The 22906-nt window shown below is 40.0% G+C and overlaps 1 protein-coding gene across 7 annotated transcripts in view; it reads left to right on the forward strand.

Annotated features, from left to right (window-relative positions):
- DST (dystonin) overlaps positions 1-22906 on the forward strand; it is a 302794-nt gene that overhangs the window by 61612 nt on the left and 218276 nt on the right. For all 7 annotated transcript variants that reach the window (XM_082306929.1, XM_082306927.1, XM_082306930.1 and 4 more), the window contains one exon: positions 22686-22747. In XM_082306929.1, coding sequence (XP_082163055.1) covers positions 22686-22747 — 62 coding nt within the window. The remainder of the gene's footprint in view (positions 1-22685; positions 22748-22906) is intronic.

A 22906-nucleotide genomic window follows, 5' to 3' on the forward strand; every position in this document is an offset into this window, starting at 1 on the left:
TTCAGTTTAAACTGGAATAGCATAACGCGATGGTGTTCACAAATATAGGTGAGATTAGTTTAAAAATATTTTTTTAGATTTGTCTTTTTTCTTGACAGCTTCAGGAACAGGTACTCCCTCTTTTCAGTTTATTCTGTAGCTGTGAGAATTAGGCATATCACTTGAAAAGAAAAAAGTAGCATTTCTGAAACTGCAATTTTAAAAAAGTTACAGTGAAGCTCCCAGTAACACCATGGAAATCGACACTTGTGCCAGGAACTGATTCAGAGGAATTGCACGTGTCTCCTAGGCAGCATGGACCTTGTAGGTGCCTTCTGAATAAATAAGGATGAGCGTATGGCTGAGCTGCAGCTTTCTGTCCCAGTTGCTTCCCAAACCGGTTGAATTTTTTTTCTGTTTATGGGTCTTGCACCATAGTTATTAGGATGATAAAATCCTATGCTAAAATTAGTATTGGAGGGAAAAGTTCTTTGGGAAAATTTTCTGGAGAAGGGGCTTTGCTATTTCATTCTGAAATTATATTTCTCTCCTATGATCCCATTGCATAACAACCTGGAATTTTATTTTTAGAAAATAAACATATATAATTATGACATTTATATTAAGTCTATATTAAACATATATAAAGAAAATCATATATATAATTATATATATATATATGCTCTTGGGCAGACATTGTGTTACTTCATCTTGCTTTGCTTTCTGCACTCATTGCTGATGGACTGGGTGGCACAAGAAGTACAAGTGGAGCTGTAAGATTATTTTCCTTCACTTCCTTTGACCTTTTCTCTGTGAGGACTTTAATCTAAAACAGTTCTTGCAAAAGTGTTGCCTAAAGATAAAAAAAGAAAAAAATGATGTTTGCAATAGCTGTCTGTTCCTGTGGTTTAGTACTTAGCACAGTGGAAGACAACCAGTGACTACCACAGTATAAACAAAGAAATACAGTAAAATGTTGTTACCCTTTTCCTGTCTTTGGTCTCCTAACTTTTCCTTGCCCCACTTAGTTGCGTGAAGACAGAAGAGTGAAATACTGCTCATGCTGTAGTGCAAACACAGGGCTCAGTCGAGTAACGGCCCAGATGCAGCCAAGTTCACCCATCAGAGTACAGTAACAAACTGCTTCTCCAGTGCCTACAGGCATGAACAGAGGACACGCTGTCTGTAGGGAAGTGTGCGAATAGCTTTGGTGTCTTTGTTGTTATTCCATTTCATCTAAAAATACTTAGTTTTAACTACCTATTTATTTAGCTGTGCTCAATGCAAGGTAGAGATTTTCCAGTGTATTCACAAAATACTGTTAATAACATTTAACGTGGCCACTAGCGAGTACTCTGTTTTACTGGTAGTTTGCTAAATACGTACAGCTAAGGATCAATGGCTATGTTACTGCTTTTCATTTGTCATTGCTTTATTTCTGATTTAAGTTTCAGATTTTTCTTATTTTCAAGGGGATTTATTTTGAATGTGTGTGTGTTTGTATATTTATAATTTTTCTTTCTGAAGATGTCTAAGCTAGCCACTTTGAACAGGGCATGAGCTTCTGTTTGCTGTTGGTAACCATGACTCATCTGTGTTATTTTTAACATGGCAAACATGAATGTATTTTTTCCCAAATGAGTCTGATTTTTTTTTTCCTATGGTTGAGTTTTTCACTCTATTTACTGTAAATCTGGAAACCTAGGTTATATATCTGTAACCCAGCAAGCTGCCTAGAATTGAGTATTTTAACAATCGCTATTGTTGTGTTGTAACTGGAGCTGTTAATGTAGGGTGACATTCTTGCCCTTTATTAGTCAGTAGGCTTTGTGCAGCTGTTCCCGGTGGCATTTGGGGAGACAAGGTCCATCACACCTACAGTGCCTATGAGTCCCTGAAAATGAGGAACGTCTCTGCTGTAGGCTGTGTGATTCAAAAAAAAAAAAAAAAAAAAGCATATCCTTGAAACTTGTGGACAGAATTATGCTTGTAAACACATCCAGATTCCTGCTGATTTGCTTCAGGTCTTCACTGGGTTGACTGGACCAAAGAATTAAAGACAGAATTGGGTTTACTTTTTTTAACCTGCCTAGGAACATTGTCAGAACCAATCTTAAGGAAACTGTTCCTTCATAAATAATCATATTTTCACAGAAGCCAGAACTTCTACTGTGACCACCATTCTAAATAAGGCTTTGCAAAGTCCAGGTTTTCCAAATAGGCTTCCTCTCCCTCAGTGGCAGTGTCATGTATCCCTTGGGGATATTGGAGGCAATCCTCAGCACTGCATAACTGGTCCAAGAAAATACTGATCTGCCTGGGAGAATGGTCTCTGATCCTGCCTGTAAGCTTTGTAACGTTAATAAATATTGCATTTTTGCTTTTTTGTGATGGTGTACAACCTCAGTAAGCCATTAGCCTATAAAATGTTTGCGTCTGCAAAGATGGTGGTGCAGGCCTGCTTGTTATAAAGCATTTTCATTCTTTCAATTGTTAATATTCAGTAATCTTTACTTCTCTAGTCATAAAAATGTAGTGTTTCAAAAATCTCTTCTAGCACAAGCGTCCTGGGCTCTTGCTTGAAAGATCTTGTCCTGCTCACTGGTTTGTAAGTCACGGACCACTGCTACCGCTTCTGCCCCAATTGCTCCTTGTTTCAGCTTTGTTGTTTGTGTAACTGCGGATCTAGTACTCTTTCATGAGACTCACAGAAATTGATATTCCTTGTGGTAATCTAGGTGTAAGAAATACATAGTCCCATTCTGGCATGGGGACAGTTCCAGAACTCTGTGTTGGGGCTTTGCTGGATCATGTCTGTATGCGGTTCATGGAGCATCTTTGCCAAAGATAAGTTTCATTCATACCTTCTTCATTTTTATTAGCAGAAAATCTTGCTGATTTTCTAGGGGATCACTTAATCAGGTCTATTATTTCTCTGTAGCTGTACCTTACATGAAAGAATACAAATTTCATCAGGTTTAATTTGCTGCGGAGAGTGTAGAACAAATCTGATGTGTATAACAAGCCAGTTGTTAACAAAATCCCACTCAATCGAAAATAAATTTCTCTCCACCCCAAGTTGTGGTCGTACTGCTGCTGCAGTACTATAAAATCAAGTAGTTCACATCTTGTCAGCATCATGTGGCTGGGCAGACTGTATCTTATTTCGTTACAGTAATTTCAGACAGTAATTCATTTGATCCTTTTATCTCAGGCAGTAACTATTTGAGGCTTACAAGCCAAGCTTTGGGCTCTTAACTTTAAAAAAAAAAAAAAAAAAAAGCTCCAAAAGCTCCTCCCTTTAAAGGACCAGGAGACTTGTAGGGACTCTTAGGTGGCACCTGCGCTTGCTTTTAGTAAGGTATTTTGGTTAATGCAACACTTCAGCTAGGGAGCTTGGTGCTCAGGGGCTGACCTGTGTGAGAGGGTGCTATAACCCGACCTCCTCTACGCCCTTCCTTACCCCCTCCGGCCAGATCGGCCCTGGCCATGTCCGCAAGCTGCAGAACAGCCATTTTGGCCTAACAAACTCTGTTCGTTTGTGGTGTTTTATATGTGTCACTGCATATATAAGACAAGACTTTGATTTGTCCCTAAATACTGTGGTGGCATATGAGAGAGCAGAGCTAAACCAGGCCTGTTCAACCCAGTCCTTGTGCTGTTAACCTTCACTGAAGTTTGCTCTTGGTTTCTGGAGACTGGATCTGGCTCTGCCATGGTGGGTGATGTTGTCCCTCCGACTGTCTTAGGGCTGTGTTTCCTTCCTATTTGAGTAACAACAGCGTAAGTGAGAAGGCAAATCTCCTCGGTGGCTGAACACTTGGTTCAGTTTCCTTTTGCGTGGTTCCTGCTGTGGGTTCTTCTGGGAGCCCCTTTGCTCCTCCGTGGTCGTTCCTGCCACCTGGTCTCCCTTCACCAGTTCTGTCGCACAGCCTTGTGCGCCAGGGACCCTCCTTCACCTGGCGCTTGGCTGGCACGTGTCGGTGTGCAAGTTCTTCAGGCCATGGGCTAACCAAGGTTCCAGAGGTTTCATGATCATTCTTAATATAACATTTCTGCTTTTAAGATGCTAAATGGCTGTGTATAAAAGCACTGTTAATTCTATATTGCAATAATAATAAAAAGCTATTAGAACAAAATCCATTTATAGTCCAGTAATATTTGCAAAGACTAAAAATACATCCTAACTTGGACAGAGAGGCAAGTTCTGGTCTGGCAGCCCCGGTGGTGGTAATCAATCCCTCTGCCTGGGACAGGCAGGTGGCATGTCACTCAGCCTGCCCCCCTTACTGTCCTCCTGGCTCTGTTGCACTTGCGCTCTGCGCCTCAGAGGACGTTAGACTTCTTAAGGTTGTATTTCATCTCCTCTTGAAGCACAAATCTCCTGTTGAGTATAGATCTTTAAAGGTTTAGAGGGAGCCAGGCAAACATGGAATAAAGTCATCACAGCGGCTAAGTTAGTAGTGATTTTTGTAATCAAGTTACAGATCAGTCTATGTTCTGATCTAGTGTTCTTCCCAGCACTCAGAGTTCTCCGAAATATTGGCGTTCTAGTTACGTTTTTCAAGATTTTTCTCTGCCTACAAAGTCATTTTTGTCTCTAAGCTTGAAGTACATTATTATATATTCCAGAATTCCAAGAGAAAACCGTGATTCTCTGTGTTCTACTGTATTTTCCATCCTCCTCCCATGAGATTAAATGAAATATAACACAAATTTGAATTACAGGGTTGAAGAAAATCAGCTACTACTGAAGTCAGCATATGCGTATTTTTAGTCCTGTGAAAACAGAATTTGGCTGTAAAGGTTTTAGTGAAGAATTTATGTTTTGCTGAGTTGAGAATATAGAATATGGCTTTTAAAACACAGGAGTAAGACTGTAACTGAAATTTTGTCTACAGAAATATTTTGAAGCCTTTAGGGATGGAAGGCTCAAAAGGCTCAATTATTTCAGAGCCGGGGGAGGTGGAGCTCGTAGAAGTACAGTCACTTCCAGAAGAGAGGTGTTGTACAAGTGCACTCAGTGTTATAATTGGTGTGAAATCTGAGTATCTTCGCGCTTCTGGCTAGGTAGCTAAATCCAAAAGAAGGACCTTGTGGGGTTCTTTGGTACAATGATTTTGGAATGCAAGCTCGAGTTAGCCAGTATATCAATACAGTTTATGCTGGAATTTGTCAGAGTAGAGGTATGACATAAAGGTATGACGAGATCCACAAGCCTCTTGTATACTTCCAGTTCTCCAGATCTGAAGGATGCTGGAAGTCCCTTTGAACTCTGGCTTCATGGATGCCCAGCCTGTGGGCACAAGCGTTTCAGATAATTGAAGGTTCGTTGTAGTTGAAAAGCTGTAGTATCTGTACGTGTTGTGTCTGGAAACCAAATTTGAGTGATTTTGACTTTTACTGAAAATGTTCAAACTACTTAGTAATTTAAGACTAGCAGTAACAAAAGATATGAAATGGACTAAAAATGTTCATTGTACAAATTGCAACAAAAAAAAAAGTGTAAATTTAAGTGATTTTAAGTGTTTTTTCCAGGCTAACTTCCAGTTCAGTAGTTGGAGTATCCTTTGGGTTTATGCTTGGGTTCTTGAGAACAAATGGAGATATTTTAATATGAGTTAGCTGTGTAGGTCTTTTTTCTGGTTAGCAGAGAAAAGATAGTCCTGAAAGAGCTCATTTTTCTCCATTGCTTAAAAGGAAATCCTGTTGTGACTCCTTCAGTTGGATGTGTCTGCACTGTAGACATCCACAGTTAGGCAAGATGGATTGTGCTCCTGTCATTTTCATTTTTACGATTGTCTACAGCAGAGGTGTTAAGGAATAGGCTTAGGAGGGAAAAATCTTGGGTTTTCTTTTACTGTGCTTTCTGGAGTTGGGGATCAATTATGACCAATAATAGTAATGTAATTTTGAACAAGCTTTTAGGTATTCATTACTTGCCATAAGGTACAGTACCTCCAGCAAGATTCAGAATTCCCTTATTAAATTTCAGAGTGCAGAATATCAGCCTGGCATTTGCTTTTTGCAGACTGATGTGGTCATACACGAGGACAAAGACTAAGTTGGCAGGAAGATCATGGGTATGTTTAATGTGATCTCTCTTAAGTACAAAAATGTTCGTTTTGCTAATAATTTTTCATTTATGCTCTTGGTGTGAAACTCTCTGGATCTTTCAGAAAAACAGTGAAGTCCTGCAGTTGTTATTCATACAGAAACATTATTTAGAATCATAGAACATTGTAAATGTACTTACTGCCTTTTTTAATGATAGTTCTTCTGTTAAGTAGATTACCTCAGATTACAGAGCTCCCCACATTTCTCTTTCAGTTCCATCAGAAATATGGCTACTATTTTAATAACTTCCTCTTTGCAAAGAATTACTTCAGAGAGTTCCCAATTTTCTTCTCTATTTAAGTCAAGAGTTTTGTCACTAACTAGTGGGGCTGAGATTTATGCATATGCTATTTGTTTGGGTTTTGTCGGTTTGTTTGGGTTTTTTTTTAAACAAACTTTGTAATAGACTACATTTTTTCTCTATTGCTGGGAGATGCTGCTGGTTTTATTTCTGGACTTGTGAAAAAGATCTTGTTCATGACTCAGCTCAAAAAGTGTTTATGCTGTAAGAAGTATAGGTAAATAAAAGAGTTGTGAGGAGGAATTTCTGGGGGGGGGAAAAAAATAGAGGACAAGCAAAGCAGGTGTAGATGTTCAATCCAAATCTTTAGAGCTCCAACACACCAGAGCTCCTGTGGTAGCTGGATTCTTTTGGTGGGGAGCTCCCACGGTTTTGTTCAAGTATCCAAAAATGTTTCATGAATAGATACACTTCCTTAGGTTCACATAAACCCTTGTTGAATTGTTTGCATTTAATCTGAGTAGTAGCACTTGGATGTAGGTGTCGGAGAGTTCACATGGCTCCATTTATAAGACACCAGAGAACCCACAGGTGAGGCCATGGGACGGAGAGGGAGAAAGGGAGTCGCACTGCCCTGCCTATAGGAGAAGCGTCAAGTGAACCTTGCACTTTCTCAGACCAAAGTCAGTCACCTTACGGGAAGGGAAATCAGCTGTCCTTGGTTTCACTGATCATGGAAGTGCGTATTTATTAGCTTTGTGCAATTTTTAAAAGTAGGGTTAGACTGCCTGGGCAGGGAAGCTGCTGTGCTTTTCTGTCTTACTTAGAAGCTCTTGCCTCTTGTTTGAAAAACCCAAATGTTTTCCAGATAGTGCTTTGACCCTTATGGCAGGGTTAGTTGTGAGCAGTGTTACTGAGCAAGAGTTCTTTATGGAGGGAAGCTGAGAAGTGCCAGTACAAAAGTGTCAGTCAGTGTGACACCAGGGACATTGACCAGTATCCAGCTGTAGCCTGAACCGCAGCGCAGGTGTTGCTTGTCCTAAGGAAGGGCCACCTCAACTTCATCACAGGTGGTAGAAATCGTTCCAGTTGATGAGCTTTGGTGAAGCAGAGCGTTGCTGTTAGCAAGTGTTTCACCTGTAACTGTTCTGCTCTGGAACATCCCAGGGTTCAGCTTTCTGCTCATGATGTACTTAGTTTGGTTATCAATTTTAGAGCTTGCAATCCTTTCACATTTAAATGCAAGACAATAAGAACAATTGCACAATGCGCTCCTACTCATTAGCTTTTCGTTTAAAGGATTAAATATTGCGAATATCATCTTTAAATGCTACACGTGGAAAATTCAGCATTTAGCTGTGATTTTTGTGTGACTGTTTCGTTTAATGCCAGGGAATGTTTTGGCACGTTCAGAGCTTTGTAGTCGCTTTCCTTTTTTAAATTCTTCCTCACCTTGTTTGACCTCTGTGACTACTCTGAAGCAATTAACTGCACTCCCCTTCCTCCCCCTGCTTTTTCTCTCTTTGGTTGTTCCAGCGGCTTTTCCTTGAAGGAAGTCCTCCTTGTCGTTCTTTTCCTTACTCCTTTGAGATTGTGATGGCTCCTCACTGGCCCTGTCTCCCATTCGGTATTTCTAGGCAGTCTGATCCATCCTCGTGATTTCATCTGTTGCCATAGCAAAGCTGATTCAGCTATGTTTTGCCCCATCTCGTTTGTATCTCCTGTTTGCCTTCCCACCCCTTGGGTGAAATATGGCCAAAATTAAATTCCCTCTCCTATTGATACACAAAATTCCTCAAGTTGAATCACCATTTGTCCTGTTTTGTTGTCACTGTTGAGAGCACTTACCGGTCTCTAAGGCTGAAACACGCGACTCCTCTCTCAGGCTCTTACTCTGTAGTTTCAGACAGCAGAGTGCTTCTGAAACCTTGCCTTTCTTTCTGTGCATGCAGCGTAAGCTGTCCTCCAGAGAGGTCTGAGTCTTGTAGTGACTGCCATGGGATCCATCTTTATGCTACTCCAGATGCCAAGCTTAACCAGTCATTTCAACATAAGTTTTCACTAAAATAATCATCTTCCTCTATTGCTGTGCTGGAATCCTCTTCTTCCACTATAAAATGTACAAGCTGCTTGTCTTTATCTTCAGTACCACTCAGAGCCCTCTCTGCACTGTTGTTTCTTATTCCTTAAATTTTCCTGTTCTTCTGACAGTGCCATATTCAAAACTCCCTTTGCCTGTTGTTCTTGTATTGCTCTTTATCAGCTGCTCTTTATGCATGGCAATGACTTCTCAGAAGTGACCTTTTCTTCTCCTTGAAACCTTCAGATCTCCATCCATGGTGGCACTTCTCTTATCTATGGTGCAGCATGGAGCTGCTATGAACATGAAGTCATTGGAGGTCCATGGACCTTTGAGTATGGCTAAAATATGTGTTGGGGTGAGTTTAGATGTCCCAGACTCTGGGTGATCAGGAGGGCAAAGGCACCCCAGCTCCTCCAGCACTGCCTTGGTGCCTGCTCCACAGAGCGAAATCCCAAACCGGCTGGCTCTGGCGGTGCAGTTAGATCAGATGGGAAGGAGCATTTATGTGGTTAGTAAGTTTAATGAAGAAACGGGTACCTGCCCTTACTCACATCATCCCCGAGCCCCACTGACCCTTTATTGAATAAGCTTTAGTATTATCGCAGGACTTGACAAATCATTTTTGCATCATTATCATGGTGGACTCAAATGATACTGTATTGCTGCCATGAATATGGGAAGGAAACAGATCACTGAATAAAATGTGTCATTTTAATTGATTGTTTGCACGTGGAAATTCACTTTAAGAGAGAGTGATAATTATTTCAGGATAATTTTTGTGACTAAATTAGCACTATTATTCCTCTCTCTGTATCCTGAGTTCACAGTTTTTACATTTAACTTAATAGCACCAGTGTAGCCGCATAGAGAAATTACGTGGTTTACCTCCTCTATTAGTATAGGTAGAGTGTTCATTTCATGAAGAGCAGGAATTTTGTGATCATACCAAAGCTCATACAAAGCTTTCGCAGCTCTCTGTGAAAGTTAAAGGTGGAGGTATATTTTGATATAGACTGTGAATATGTATGGTAAGTCTGTGTTAAATGGGGAGGTGCAGAAGCTGGATAAATGCTTGGCAAGTTTGCATGCTTTAGACTCTCTGAAAGCTAGAATAAGAATTTAAGATGGGAAAGATAATTTGATGATCAGGGCCACCTGCCCAGGCGGATCCCACCCCCCCAGCATGCTGTTAAACACCCATGCAGTTGCCAGTTGCTTTCTACTGCTTTTCCAGATGTTTATACAGCTGTATATTCCATATAACGATACTATATTTGAAAAGCATCACATCTCATTCTTTAAGTAAATAATTTTCCTATTTTCAACATCACTTTGCACATCTCAGTATGACAGTTCAATCAACTGGTTTCTCTTTACATGAATGAAAAAATTGCTTTGTTAATAAGTCTTTGTGAAGTGGATTAAGACTGTAGATATTCCTGGTGAAACACAAAATGTATTTGAAACACTTCAACTCTGACTCTGGGTTTGTGTGGTAATCAAGGGAAGTGGTCAGTGAAATTTCCAAATTATTGTAGGCTTGTTTTAAAAATAAAGTGTGTTCTTTAGGCTAAGTCTTCAAATTAAATTGGCTGGAATACTTTAAATACTGTACTATTAAATTGGCTAGAATATGTTTTATTTTAATACTTTAATAACTATTTTTTTATGTGAGCTGGCATTAAATCTCTGAAAGTCTGATAGTGGATTCAGAGTGTGTGTGTTCTTTGTCTTCCCGTGACACAGAAAACATCTTGGTAGTTATTTTTGTGTTTCTTTGTTGTGGAGGAGAATCTTTTATTGTTTGTGAAACTGAAGGGAGAACAACGGGTGAGTGTGCTGATGGAGATGAATGAGGAGCAATATCATATATGTCTGGTGTAAACATCAGCTGGTGAGATTTTTTTTTTTTTTTTTTATGCCCAATGATTCCAATTCTTGCTGGTTATCTTGACACCACACATAAACTGAATTAATCTTTAATGTAAGTGTATTAGAGTGTGTGAAGATAGAGGGACAGCAAGACCTACTGATTTAGCCAAACTCAGCATCACAGATCTCTGCCCCTATCCCCTGTTTTCAAGCTGTCTTGACACTGCTTGTGAGTGTATTCATGTACTTTGTACACTGCATTAAAGTTTCATAGTCTTAGCTTGTATTGAGGAAATGGCGATGTAAACCGTGCTGTTTAGAGGCTGCGTCACAGGGAAACATTGCTGCTCTCCCTCCAGTTCTTCACGCTCTGCAGCAGTCTGGATTTAGTACAGTCACTGCAAGCATAGGACTTCAAAGGCTGGCTGAACAGTTTGCAAAGGGAACGTTGTTCTGGGTCGTCTTTTCTTCTCTCAAGACCTTTTCATGCGTTTCTTGGAATGTATCCCTCTGCTTTTTCTCCAAGGGAGAATGTAAAAAGCAAAGCAGGACTTGATCAAAGGACAGGTCAAATGCACAGAGTCAGTGTGAATCTCCACTGACTTCTGGGGGCTTGGGGAAAATAACTGCAGTTTTCTTAGTGCAGTGCTGCTTATTGCTGTGACCCAAGTTTGCACTGGATTGATGAAGTAGGCTTTAGTCTCATAAGCCTTTTGCTGTTTGATTCTGAATCTGAATCTGAATTCTCTCAGTGCCAGGAGGCACGCAAGGCGGGAACATCGTTCTTCCACTTCGATCGGTCTGCGGCTGCGTGCTCTGGAGTCCAAGGGCCACAGCGCAGTCTTCTGTTGGTTTTTTCCTCAAGACATGACCGATGCATCCCCATCTCCTCCTCCTCACTTCATTACTGATTTTCTGCATCTCCGAGTTGATGCTCATCGTTTCTGCAACTTTTTATTTTTTTTCCGGGAGGAGGTAGTTGGCCTCCTGCCCAATCCCCATGACTTGGAGGGCCAGTGGTTTTTCTGTCAGGGTGGCCTTCCCTTAGGCTGCGTTGGTTCGCGGCACCTTCTTCAATTTTATCCGGTGCATCCTCCAGAGAGGGATCCCCTATCCACCACCCAGGGGACGCGCCTTCTAGCCGTGCAGCCCCAGCCGAAGGTTGCTGTTTGATTAGACACATCTTTTCAGTATGTGATTTCTGTTAAAATTTGCTTCAACATTTTAAAATGTTTAAGCTGTCACCTGACATTGTAGAAACCAATTTTTAATTTGTCATCATTTGTCATTAATTTGTCATTAATTTTATATCAATACTTGCTGATATCTCACTTAAAAAAAAAAAAAAAGTTTAAATTCTGGTTGATGTGGTGATGTAAAAAGGTGATACAACCACAAGTCAAGAGGTGCTATGATACACCTTGCAGCAGCGTGATGTCTACTGAGACAGGTTTTTTTGACTACATGCAGGTTTTACGTGTCTTGATAGCTGGATGTGACGTTTTCACGTGGGTCTTCTCTCTCATATAAAAGGCGGAAATCAAATAATACTGAAGACTGAATCAAATTGGAAGACAAGTGTTTTTCAGTGCTGCTCACTGCCGTCTGTGGAGTTCTGCTTTGTTGGGCTCTTTGTAATAGCGTGAAGCATCTGTCCTGCTATAGGGCTTGAGGGAGAGGGCTGCACAAACGGAAACGCAGGAGAAGGTCACTGAGCTGTAGGGATTGTGTTGACACGGTATCATGCCAGTGCAGTACTTACGCAGGAGTGATTTTCTGGTCAGAAAAGAACCAGACGTGGAGATCTATAGCATTGTGTCAGACATATTTTCTTTACATGACTTTAGTTAATCTGAATTGGTTAATTACTTTTTTTTAAAAAAGCCTAAATAAGAAAGTTAAATGCTATATCACCTTTTTTTTTTTTCCTTAACTGGAACAGGCCTATAGGTAAATGCTATTATTTCAGTTTATTCTCCTCCGTTTGTGTCAGTGGTTGATTCCTTGTTTTATACTTCAGCTGTAAACTTTCAGGGGCTGGTGCCCTTTTTTGATTTGTGTTTCTAAACCTTTTGGAGCACTCATTGCTGGGACTGGAAGACACTAGAAAAATGCTTTTTGAGCTTATTTCATGTGATGTTTCTGATTAGGTGTGAGTCAGCTACTTACTACGGTAACATTAGAAAGTGCTGGCTGACAGAGATCCTATGAATACAAAGTGATTCCTTCGGGTTCCTCTTGATTTTGATGTATGTGCACACACAAATAGCAATATTTCTTCCGTACAGGTGTGGGTATCGTTAATTTACATACCTGCAAATCGTATCAGCAGTATAGTTCTTGTTCTGGTAGTGAAGATACACATAGCATCTTCTGTGTAGCATGATAAATCCGGGCAAACCTGCAGAGATTTCATGCAGCTGAGTTATCCCCACGTGTTTCAGGCTTAGGCCAGCTGAATTCCTCATCCTGCTTCAAGCATAGGTGGCAAGTAGTGGCAGAAAAAAGGTCCAAGTGAGAATTTGATGAGTGCAGTTTCTTTTTGAGCCAGATGGGTGTGCAGTTAGCAAATTTTTTAATATTTTCAGGGCACAAAGCCTTTATTTACTGCCTATTGTGGTTTCATGTTTGCCTGCATTTGTAGGGCTGAGGTGCAGTGCATTACAGAATATCACAAGCCTAAATGGTGAGCCAGTCACTCTTACAGTTTAGATTTTTTGTGTGGTTTTGTCTGCATGTGGTCTTTATTTTGATTTTTGAGGTGGTCATAGCTCTGTCAAAGTCAATGTGAGTTTTAGGATTGCTCCTTCATCTGCTATTAGGATTAAACTTTGACCTCCAAAAATATGAAGAAGTCTTATTTTGTTTCTAGCAAACTATGGTGGTGACAGAGAACACGCTTCTGTGTTAGGCCTTCTGTCTTTGTTTCAGCAACTATCTCTTGAGATCAGTCTATATCAGTCTGGGTTATGAATGTTGATGTTACAGTCAAACACGTCTGACATTCATGCTGTCGTGCATCATCTGATATACCTGGGAAGCAGCTATTTGGGAAACTGGGAAGAGTTTAGCCACAGCAGCCTAGGTCTTCATAAGATCAGAGTGCGAATTTGTGCTCCCAGGTACAGCTGTTGTACTACCGTTACCCAAAGTAGCTTGTTAAAGAGCATCCAGAGTTCGTCAGCAGGAGCCTGAGGTCTTCCTTGGGCCCAGGAGGCAAGCGCACCCAAGCCATGCGGCAGCTTGAGCTCCCCGGACTCCAGAGAAGTCTTCTCCTCCGGGTTGATTCATGGAGTTCTGCTAGATCTTTATCTTGCATAGACTCAGGGAAACTATGCGTATTTGTTTGCCTATAGAATTGGGTCCTTTGTTTAAGAAACAATACATGAACAACCGGTGTGTGTACAGCTGGAGGGGATGGTGCAGCTAATGTTATGATTTTATTGTTGACTCTATATTTGGGCCCTGATAAGCCCATCTAATCAATTAACAGATTGTTTTGGGGATATGAGTCTCAATGTTGCATTTCATTTTACAGCAGGGTAGCAACATACCTTCCAGACAGAGCGCTGTATTTTGCGAAGCCTCTTACAAGAGCTGATGAGCAAATACAACAGTTTACATGCGACTAAAGCCTTTTTTTTTATTTTGCAAGCCTTTTAATTTCATTGGAAGTATACTGCTAACATATCAAAGTAATTAATTTCAGATTTTTGTGGTCTGTTCTATCCATTTTAATAAACAGACATATTAAACGGATTATCCTGGTATTTAGTTACTAAGAATTGTAGAATTTCAAAGATAAGTATCGTTCCAGATCACAACATTTAAACTTCTGTAGTATTTTAAGTCTTTTCTCCACAAATTAATCTGCAGTATTGTTTCATTGCTTCATTTGCAAGTCTGGGACAATGTCGAGGTGGGTCACTGGAGCTGGGTGAACAAACATGCATTAAGTAAAAGGCAGATGAAAGGGTGCTATCTTTGGATTCTGTTTGCAGCTGTTGCAGCCGAGACAACTTCATTGGGAAGACCACTTGAGGGATGACTGAATGTAATGCAAAATAAAATGCTGAAGTTACCCGGTTTATTTTCAGTCTTTGTAATTTTTAGTATGTTTTTTCTTGCAGCTTTTATAAAATTGAGCGCTTCCCAGTCTGTCGTCAAATTTAGTTCACATTCTGCCTGTGAATTACATTGCTCATTTCTTTAAAGAACATTTTTTCAGAAAACATTTACGTTTTTAGAGCTGAATGCATACCCATAGAAATGATTTGGCAAGTAAAATTTGCAACACTATTTTGTGAAAGATAGAGAAATAAAAATACTCTGTTTGAAAAATGTATCAGAGATCCTAAACATTGATTGGTTTTATGTCATGAAGGCTGAACCCTAATGACATAAAAGCCAATGGGGGCTTTACTTAAAGGTTAGCTATTGACTTCAGTGAGGTCTGAGTTTGGTCTTATTTGACTGTAGCTCCAGGAGCAACACGTAATTGCTAGTTGATCCTCAGCTCTTGGTGCATGTGGTCCACAGTTTAATAGAGCATAAAGGGGCATCAGATTTTAGAATAAATGGGCAAAACTTCTATCCTGATTAATCCTTGTAATCAGACCAACTGTATATGTGACTTTTCACTCCAGTGTGTAAGAAATTTGATTGTTTTTCAGAGGAGAGGAAACTGGAGAGAGAGACTTAAAATTCTTCACAGAATAATTGGCGCAACCAGAAAAATTAAGAGAAAGCCTGAACTGAGGTTCATATTTCATTGCTATTTAAATTAACAATGCAAAGCTCAGGATAGGATTAAATTTGAATTGCTTCCATAGCTATGTGCATATATGATCTGACGTGACATATAAAATGAAGCTTTGTAAGAGTTGATGGCTTGCCTGATAGGAGCACGCAGAAGAGGAGCCATGCTTTTGAAAGAACCTTGCTGTATCAATGCAGACTTTGTCAGAGGAGTCAGTAAGTGGGAAACATTTTCTGGAAGAATACAGGTCAGATGATGCCAAATACTTCTATTTGTGTGGGTAGCAGTTGATTGTGAGACACATTGGGGAAGCCCAGGGTTTTGCCTCACCGGTGTCCTCCGCTGACAGCAGCCACTAGTGGATGCCGTGGTAGAAGTAGGAGAAGGATCTAGTGGTACTTTTACCATCCTTGGGTGGTTTGTGGCTAAAAATAATGCGAACAGTGATGGGAACACCAGCACATAATACAAGCTTTTCTTATAGGGTTTAAACATAAATAATAAATATTTTGGGTGCCAGCACTTTCCCTTAGACTTTTCTGGTTGCTGATGCATAACCTAAGTTCCTCTGTGGCACTGCCTCAGTTCCAGATTTCAGGCATTTGGGAGTAACGTGGTGAGAAAGAAGCACTTTGTGCTTTATCTTTCTCTCTGAAAAGCTGCATTTGCATACATGCAATGGTAGCATCATCCATGCCCCTTTGTGGATGCATGAAACATGTCAGTGGTAGTTGAAACTTCACATCTGTGAGTCGGAATTGAAGCCTGTCACGAAGGAGGGAATGATGGCAATGAGCAGTAAGTGGGAAAGACAAATGAAGGAATTTTACCTGAATGAAATAAGACTTTAAAAGAGGGTTTTAGGTTTTCATCGTTTTTAAGAAGTGAGCCTCAATTAGGCAGTGCATTTCAAGAGTTTGTGCCTTAACGAATGCCTAACAGCATTCATTTTTGCTTGCATTTCTTAAATAGTAGGATATGTCCTCTGTGTAAGAAAATCCTTGTCTGTCCTGCTGTCTCTTGATTTTTTTTTTTGACAGTTTTTCCAACAGGGTGAAACCTCATCATTATGTCTGTCCTGAATTCTCTTATCCAAAGAGAGAGAGCGAGAGAGAGAGAGAGAGCGAGAGCGAGAGAGAGTTCCGATAGCGAATATATATATAGTTTGAGTTCCGATAGTGAATATATATATTTTATTTATCTCTTTATTTATTTATTATTTATATTAAAAAAATATATATATTTTAATTCTTCCTTCTCACGGGTGGACCATGTGTCTCCCTTGCTCCATGCCCTTGCTGTCTTTCTTCCTCTGTATTGTCTGAACTCTGTACCTTATCAGTCTGTCTCCAGTTATCCTCTTGTTTTGTATTTGGCTGACAAGGCCTCCATTCAGTCCTTCTGAAAAAAGAAGTAATGTGATGTGTCTCCGAGGCAAGCGCCTGCAAACTGCTGGCGCTATTCCCCAAGGTGTCCTGATACGTGAACACCAACAGCGACATAAGCAAGAAATGTTAGAGTTCTGATTTCATAAATCCAAGGGGAAGCTGATCAAATTAAAAAAACGACAAAGGTTGTAAAATATAAAATGTTGCTTTAAGCTGGACAGATGTCTCCTGCTCTTCAAGAACAGCTGATGCACGAATAGCACCATTATATATTAAAATCCATTAAGTACTCTTTTGAAATATAAAACACAAAGCACTTTCTGTAGCAAAATATGCTCTGTTAGAGGAAGCAAATACCTAAGAAAAAGCTGGGTTGTCAGGTGAGCTTACTCTGAGAAAACTGTCACATTTACCCAGGACTTTTTGGGGTGAAGGTAACAAGAACTTCATAGAGATCCTTTAGCTGACAAGCTAATCTTTCATGGCAATCACTAAATGTATATTACCATTCTAGTTCTGGGGGACTAAATTAAGTGTTTCATAGAGGTCTTTTTTTGTTGGTGTTTTTTTTTATTATTTGTTTGTTTTTAAAGTTTGAAACTTCTGAAAATAACTGGGGAGTTCCCTGTTTTCCTGTAGTTCTTCTCATACAGTAGATGCTGACCCCACAAAAGCAGGTCCTGGAACTGTAACGCTTGCAGACTCAATGTTTCTCTCGACTAAGGTCTTGGCGTTGGAGATGCAGAAATCCATATACGAGGCCTCTAAGTTTATTTCTTCACAATTTATTTAGCATTTCTACAAGACCTAACCATAGCTGTCATCTTGTTAGAAACATGCATGCTAATTCAGCCTTGACATTTCTATAGCAGGAAGGATACATATATATCTTTTTTATTATCGGAAGTCATTGCCAAAGTATGTAGGATTTTATATGCTGTGTGTCTTAATGAAAATTTGACGTTATTGTTCTGTGCTATTCATAGCATAGGTCTGTACTCATACACTTTACTGTATTATGTGTTAGAGTTTTAGTTTACTCAATTTTAAGTTTATCTAGTTTCGGATACTATACAGGATCAAGGATAATCCCAGTTCTTCATAACAGGGATAGCTTTCACAGAATCATTGTTTCAGATAGTGCAAATTGATACACAAGGCCTACAGGTAAGGGTGTTTTAAAACCAGCCGTAATTAAGAATACCCGCTAATGATAGGAAAGCTGGTAGATTACCTGTTAGTAAGGTTATTCAGCCCTTCCCTATGGAAAATCCTGTAGTTTTAACTTTCCAAACTGGACTTGTTTGAACAGAGATTTTACCTTCCTAGAGACTGTTTCAAATGCTGATAGTTTTGTTGGATGTCTCCTGATTCTTAATTAATCAGTGAGAATGAATATATAGACATGGAAGTATAGACATGGAAGGCATGTGAGAAGTTCAGGTGGGGTTTGCAGGAGCAGAGAGGAAGGCCGCCTAGGTAAGACATCTCAGCACTAACTGGAGAATTGGGTTTGTCCCCTATTTCTTATATAGCTTTATGATTCTGGATGAGTGTCATAAAACAGATGTTTTCCCAAGAGATCATACATGAATTATGCTCTGTTCTCTGAGTGAGACGTTTGAGATACCAGGGTCTAGTTTGCAGAAGTGCTGAGCAATAGAACTTTGTGAAAACTAACGCTTGAACATAAGACTTCTCTGAAAAACTGGATTTTCAGTGTCTTAGTACCTAGTCATTAGTAGCTTTCTTTTTTCTGTTCTTCCTTTCTCTGCAAAATGGGAATAATACCTCCTTCCTTTCCTAGGAGTTTTGAATAAGACATTATTCTGTACTATGCGCTCAATCACTATAGTTAGGAATACTAGAGGAAAACCTGTCATGAAATGAATTTTGTCTTCAGAGTTTGGAAAATGAACAATGAGTAGGTTTGGTGCTCCATATTCAACGACAACATGAAATACATTATTGAATAACTATTCCTTAAATGAGTAGCATCTCTTCAGTGAAGTAGACAATAGTGTCATGAAAAATAATAAATGATCATTTAATTAAATATCATAGGGCATATTCCCAAGAGGATTGTATTAAGGTTTCACAGCCACTTTTAATTCCTGTTTTAACTCCACTTTTAATTCCTGTTTTAACTCCACTTTTGAGTGCTTCACTTTGCAACCATGTTGCAATAATGTTCTTTTAACACAGCTTTTTGACTTTATATGTGAATAGGTATTGTGAATAGCAGTGATATGTGCAGAAAAACTAGTGCGGTTCTAAATGAGAAAGGAATAACAGCTGTCAGGGCTTTTGTAAACACCTGGACGAATGTAGAAAAACCTGTTGCCTATCTGGCCATTGATGTTGGCAAACAAATATCGGCAGAGAAGCAAACGTAACTTAGTAGTGCAAAAAGCTGCCTAGGAAAAGGAGATTATTTCTTTTTTTTGCAAGTCTGTCATTAGGTGGAGGAACTCCAAACTTTGATATTTTCACCATTAGAATAAAGAAAGAAGCGCGGAAATCTGCAGCTCAGCTAGAAAATGACGGTGTTGTACTCTTGCCTTTGCTCACATCAGCGTGGAGACAAGCACGCTGTTCTGCTCCTTCAAGCTGGTGGCATCTGGTGCGGTTGCTCAGCGATGGTTTCAGGTCGCCTTCAGGCAGAGAGGACCACGCAGCAGCCTCTCCCCAGGAGAGCGTTCAAGGGGCGTCAAGGCCACCTGTTGCCTTTGGTGTAATTCTGGTAGGAAACCCGTCCTCTTGAGAAACTGGTGTAGTTTGCAGACACCGCAGTCCGTGCAAGCAATAGAGGTTTGTGGCAGGGCGCATCAGTGCTAGAAGGATCTGGCCCCTCAATTTGTCCTTGGGATTGAGGAATTATAAGGGTGTGTAATGAGGTACCTGAGTTGCGGCAACTGCCTTTTAAATCCAGATTTTCTAATCTGGAGCCTCTTTAGGTGCTGCTGTGTTGTAGTGTGGGTTTGTAAAGGAGATGTCAGTTTATTAAGATCGGAGACATTCTGTTGAGGTACTTCCCAGGTGTATAAAGCATAAGAGACTTTCTATGTCTGATGTATCAGAATAATGTCTGCGATATGTGTCTGCAATAACAGGTAGAAGCAGAGAAGCTCATGTAGATTAATTAAGCATTGAGCGTTTGTTGTGATGATCTACAGATCAGATGATCTAGGAAGATGGGTTTTCTTTCTGCAGCTCCTGTCTCACCTGTATCCTTAATTTACCTCGGTTTAAACAGCACTGCTGCTGCTTGTTTCGAGGTGATGCTCTTTCCTTGCTACTCACTGTTGGTAGAGGGAAAAAAAAATAGATGTCCTGGTTTGAAAAGCTCAGTATTTGTACTCAAATGTGTATTAATGCACATAAAAGTTCAAAACAATAACATAGATGCTTAATTTACTTATTGGGAGTTAAATCCAGAGGGCTCGCAGTTTTGCTTGCTGTGACAGCACATGGGCTGTATGCTCCTGGTTTTTTTTAAAAGGGGAGTTGCTAGTTTGTGTCAGCTGGGAGAAGCCCTGGTTACTCCTTGGCTCTCCTTTCCCTGAAAAGAAAAGAAACTCTGAAGTTTCGAAGGGAAGTATGAGACAGTTCACTGAAGATGAAAAGGACTGGAGCTCCAAGCTGGTGGAAGTAATGTGCTGCATGGGTCAGTAACGCGTGCTGCTGGGCTGGCAGGGTGGCAGGGCTGCCTTCGGGAGAGAGCAGAGCTCTCCCTGGGGGAAGCGCTCTCGGCAGACTTTCAGTGGCTTTCCTTCCTTAGTTTGGTGTTTCTGTTGTAGTAAGCTGCCTGGTTTCTACTTCATTTGGGGGCTTTGATTTGGTATGTTGGGCTCTGAGCTCTAGCATGTTGAATACTGTCGCACTGTGTTTTCCTCCATTTGCTTCTCTGGAAGCCTTTGTATTTTTGTTTTGATTTTTTTTTTGATTAAAAATTAAGTGTGGTGTTTGTGGGTCGTCCCCCCCCCCCCCCTTTTTTTTTTCTTTAACCTCGGTGTCTTTTCACAACATGACAGGTGACAGTTTTCATCTGTGTTACACATTTGTGTATGTCAGGTATAGAGTTTTTCTATGAGTGTATGTGTAATATATGTATATATAAAAGGAATATGGGTACTAAGCATCACTTTTTATGTATCTTGGCATTTTAATTGAAAATAGACTTGAAATTAATAGTCACTGCATGTTCTAACAAGAGACAAGGAAGTGGATTTTTTAACTTTTTTTTTTGTTTTTGCTGTCGCTGCAGTAATGTTTCCTAACATGTAAACTTTTGTGGTAGTTAGTAAAAATTAGCTGAGGTTACCTTAGGAAAAAAGACACATTGTACACTTGTGGGCTGAATATTAAGTTCCCAGTTCTGAAAACCTGTGTTACTTTTAAAACAGCTACCCATAATGGAACAGTTAGAAGTGAAAGTATTTCTGGATTTCTTTCATTTCTGAGATTTTCTGTTCTCTGCGTCTACCAAACCAGAGCTTCCACCTTGTTAGGATAAATTACTCATGTTGGAAATGCTGCCTTGCTAGAAGGCTGTAGGAAAATGTATATATAGCAAAAGGTTTTCTTAATCTGCCAGATTTTTCTCTCCAGTATTGCTGCTTTGCTCTTAAGTCTGTCTCTTAATCCCCTTTTTTGGGTCCTCAACTAGAATAAGAGACTATGGAGCTGCAAAGGGGGGAGAAAAGCATATGCCAGAAGCTTGGAAGATCTTGAGTAGCATGAAAAAGGCGTTTAGGGAACAGCCACTGTTCTGTACGGAGCCGAATGTACCCGTACACTACATGTACTACATGAAGAACTCATTGCCACAGAGAACTGTGGCTGCAAAAGTTACAGGTGTGTTAAAAGAGGAGGGGGGGGGAATGCATCTATGACTCTTAAATGCAAAGATATGTATAAGCATGTAGGAAGTCTGTGAGTCACATAAGGGAGGATTATACAAAGGCTTTACAGGCTTTTGCTTGTCTTGTTTTTGCATTTGTTCCCAAATATTAACTTCTCAGTACTATTAGGACCAGCATAGGTACCCAGGATGGATTCTTGTGTGATCTCATGCTGTTTTGAAAGACCTGAGTGTCACATCAGAGACTTGAAAGTCCATGAATATGGACCTTCTATGATTATTTTTTTTCCCCTAGTAATTCTGTTAACTTTGACCAATCTGAAAACGGTATTTTTTATGTAAAATACCAGATCCGATTCAGTCTTCTAGTGATGGCAGTAGCTGCAGAAGGGGTCTTGTTTTGCTACCTGAGCTCGTTGGTCATTCTCAGCCACACTACAAATAGCCTCAGTCAATGAAACAGCTGCAGTTTTGTTGTACAGGGTCTTAAGGGATCTTGCTATTTTAGGCTTGCACAGATGGTTGTGGTCCTAATGCACAGCAGCTCCTGCTCCGCAGAGCTCTGGGACTGCGAATGGGCTCTGTAGCAGTTGTACTGGCTGGTGACCATACATAGGTTTGTGGAGATAACTTAACTCTGGCGCTGGAGTGGTGGTTAGTGTTTCTGTAACATGGCTTTGCAGAATACATGTATATACTTCCCATCCGTAAGTGGGATGCTTTCTTATCCCGAGTCTATTTCTTCTATTGTTTCTTCTCAATATTTTGTGGGCGGTTGTTGGTGCTAACTGGCACTCCAGGGAGCAAACTGCTGGCAGTGGCTGGGTCCTGTATCTGGGTTAGTGGATATTCCTGTTTATATTATAGAGGATTAAAAGAAAGAGATTGCTTTCTCTGACTGAAGCTGTAGCTCGTCCTTGCGTGTTGAAACAAGGGTGATATTCCAGTCGAAAAGCTTAGTGGTTAAAAAAGCTGGCTTTCATATAGTAAGAGATTTTCTATTGGTAAATACTTTAAGAATTAATTGGACTTTAGGGGCTATAAGTAGTTTTTATAGCTCTTAAAAGTTTGCCTTGGTCTTTTTAGTACATTTTAGGGAACAGTTGACTTCTCCTAGGAAGTTATATTTTTGTCAGTAGCACTGCTATCGTCCCAGTGGGGCTGTCGCCCTGAAGGAACTTTTACATGACATGCTGTGGTGTACTGCAAAAACATTTCCATGCTATTATTTTGATTAGACATTTCAGAGCTTTTACAGGCTATTCTGTTTTTAAACTTTAGTAGAATGCTAATATTATAACGCTGTCCATAAAATAAAAAAAAAATCTTCTGCATCATTTGCAGAGCTGTTAAACCCTTTTCTTTTTCCTTTTTACTTCCAGATGAGCGAGACAAAGTACAAAAGAAGACCTTCACAAAATGGATAAATCAGCATCTCATGAAGGTCAGTTTGAGATTTCTGTGATATCTGGATGACTCATTACTACAGTAGCGATCGTGTCTTTTACTAAATATTTGATTTCAGGATGCAGCTGTGTTACATATAATAAGGAAGATCTTAAATTGTGAGATTTATGCATGTACTTTGTCTTTGAGGAGTCAT

This window comes from Platalea leucorodia (genome assembly GCF_965183815.1).
Source record: "Platalea leucorodia genome assembly, chromosome: 3".
NCBI classification, from domain to species: domain Eukaryota; kingdom Metazoa; phylum Chordata; class Aves; order Pelecaniformes; family Threskiornithidae; genus Platalea; species Platalea leucorodia.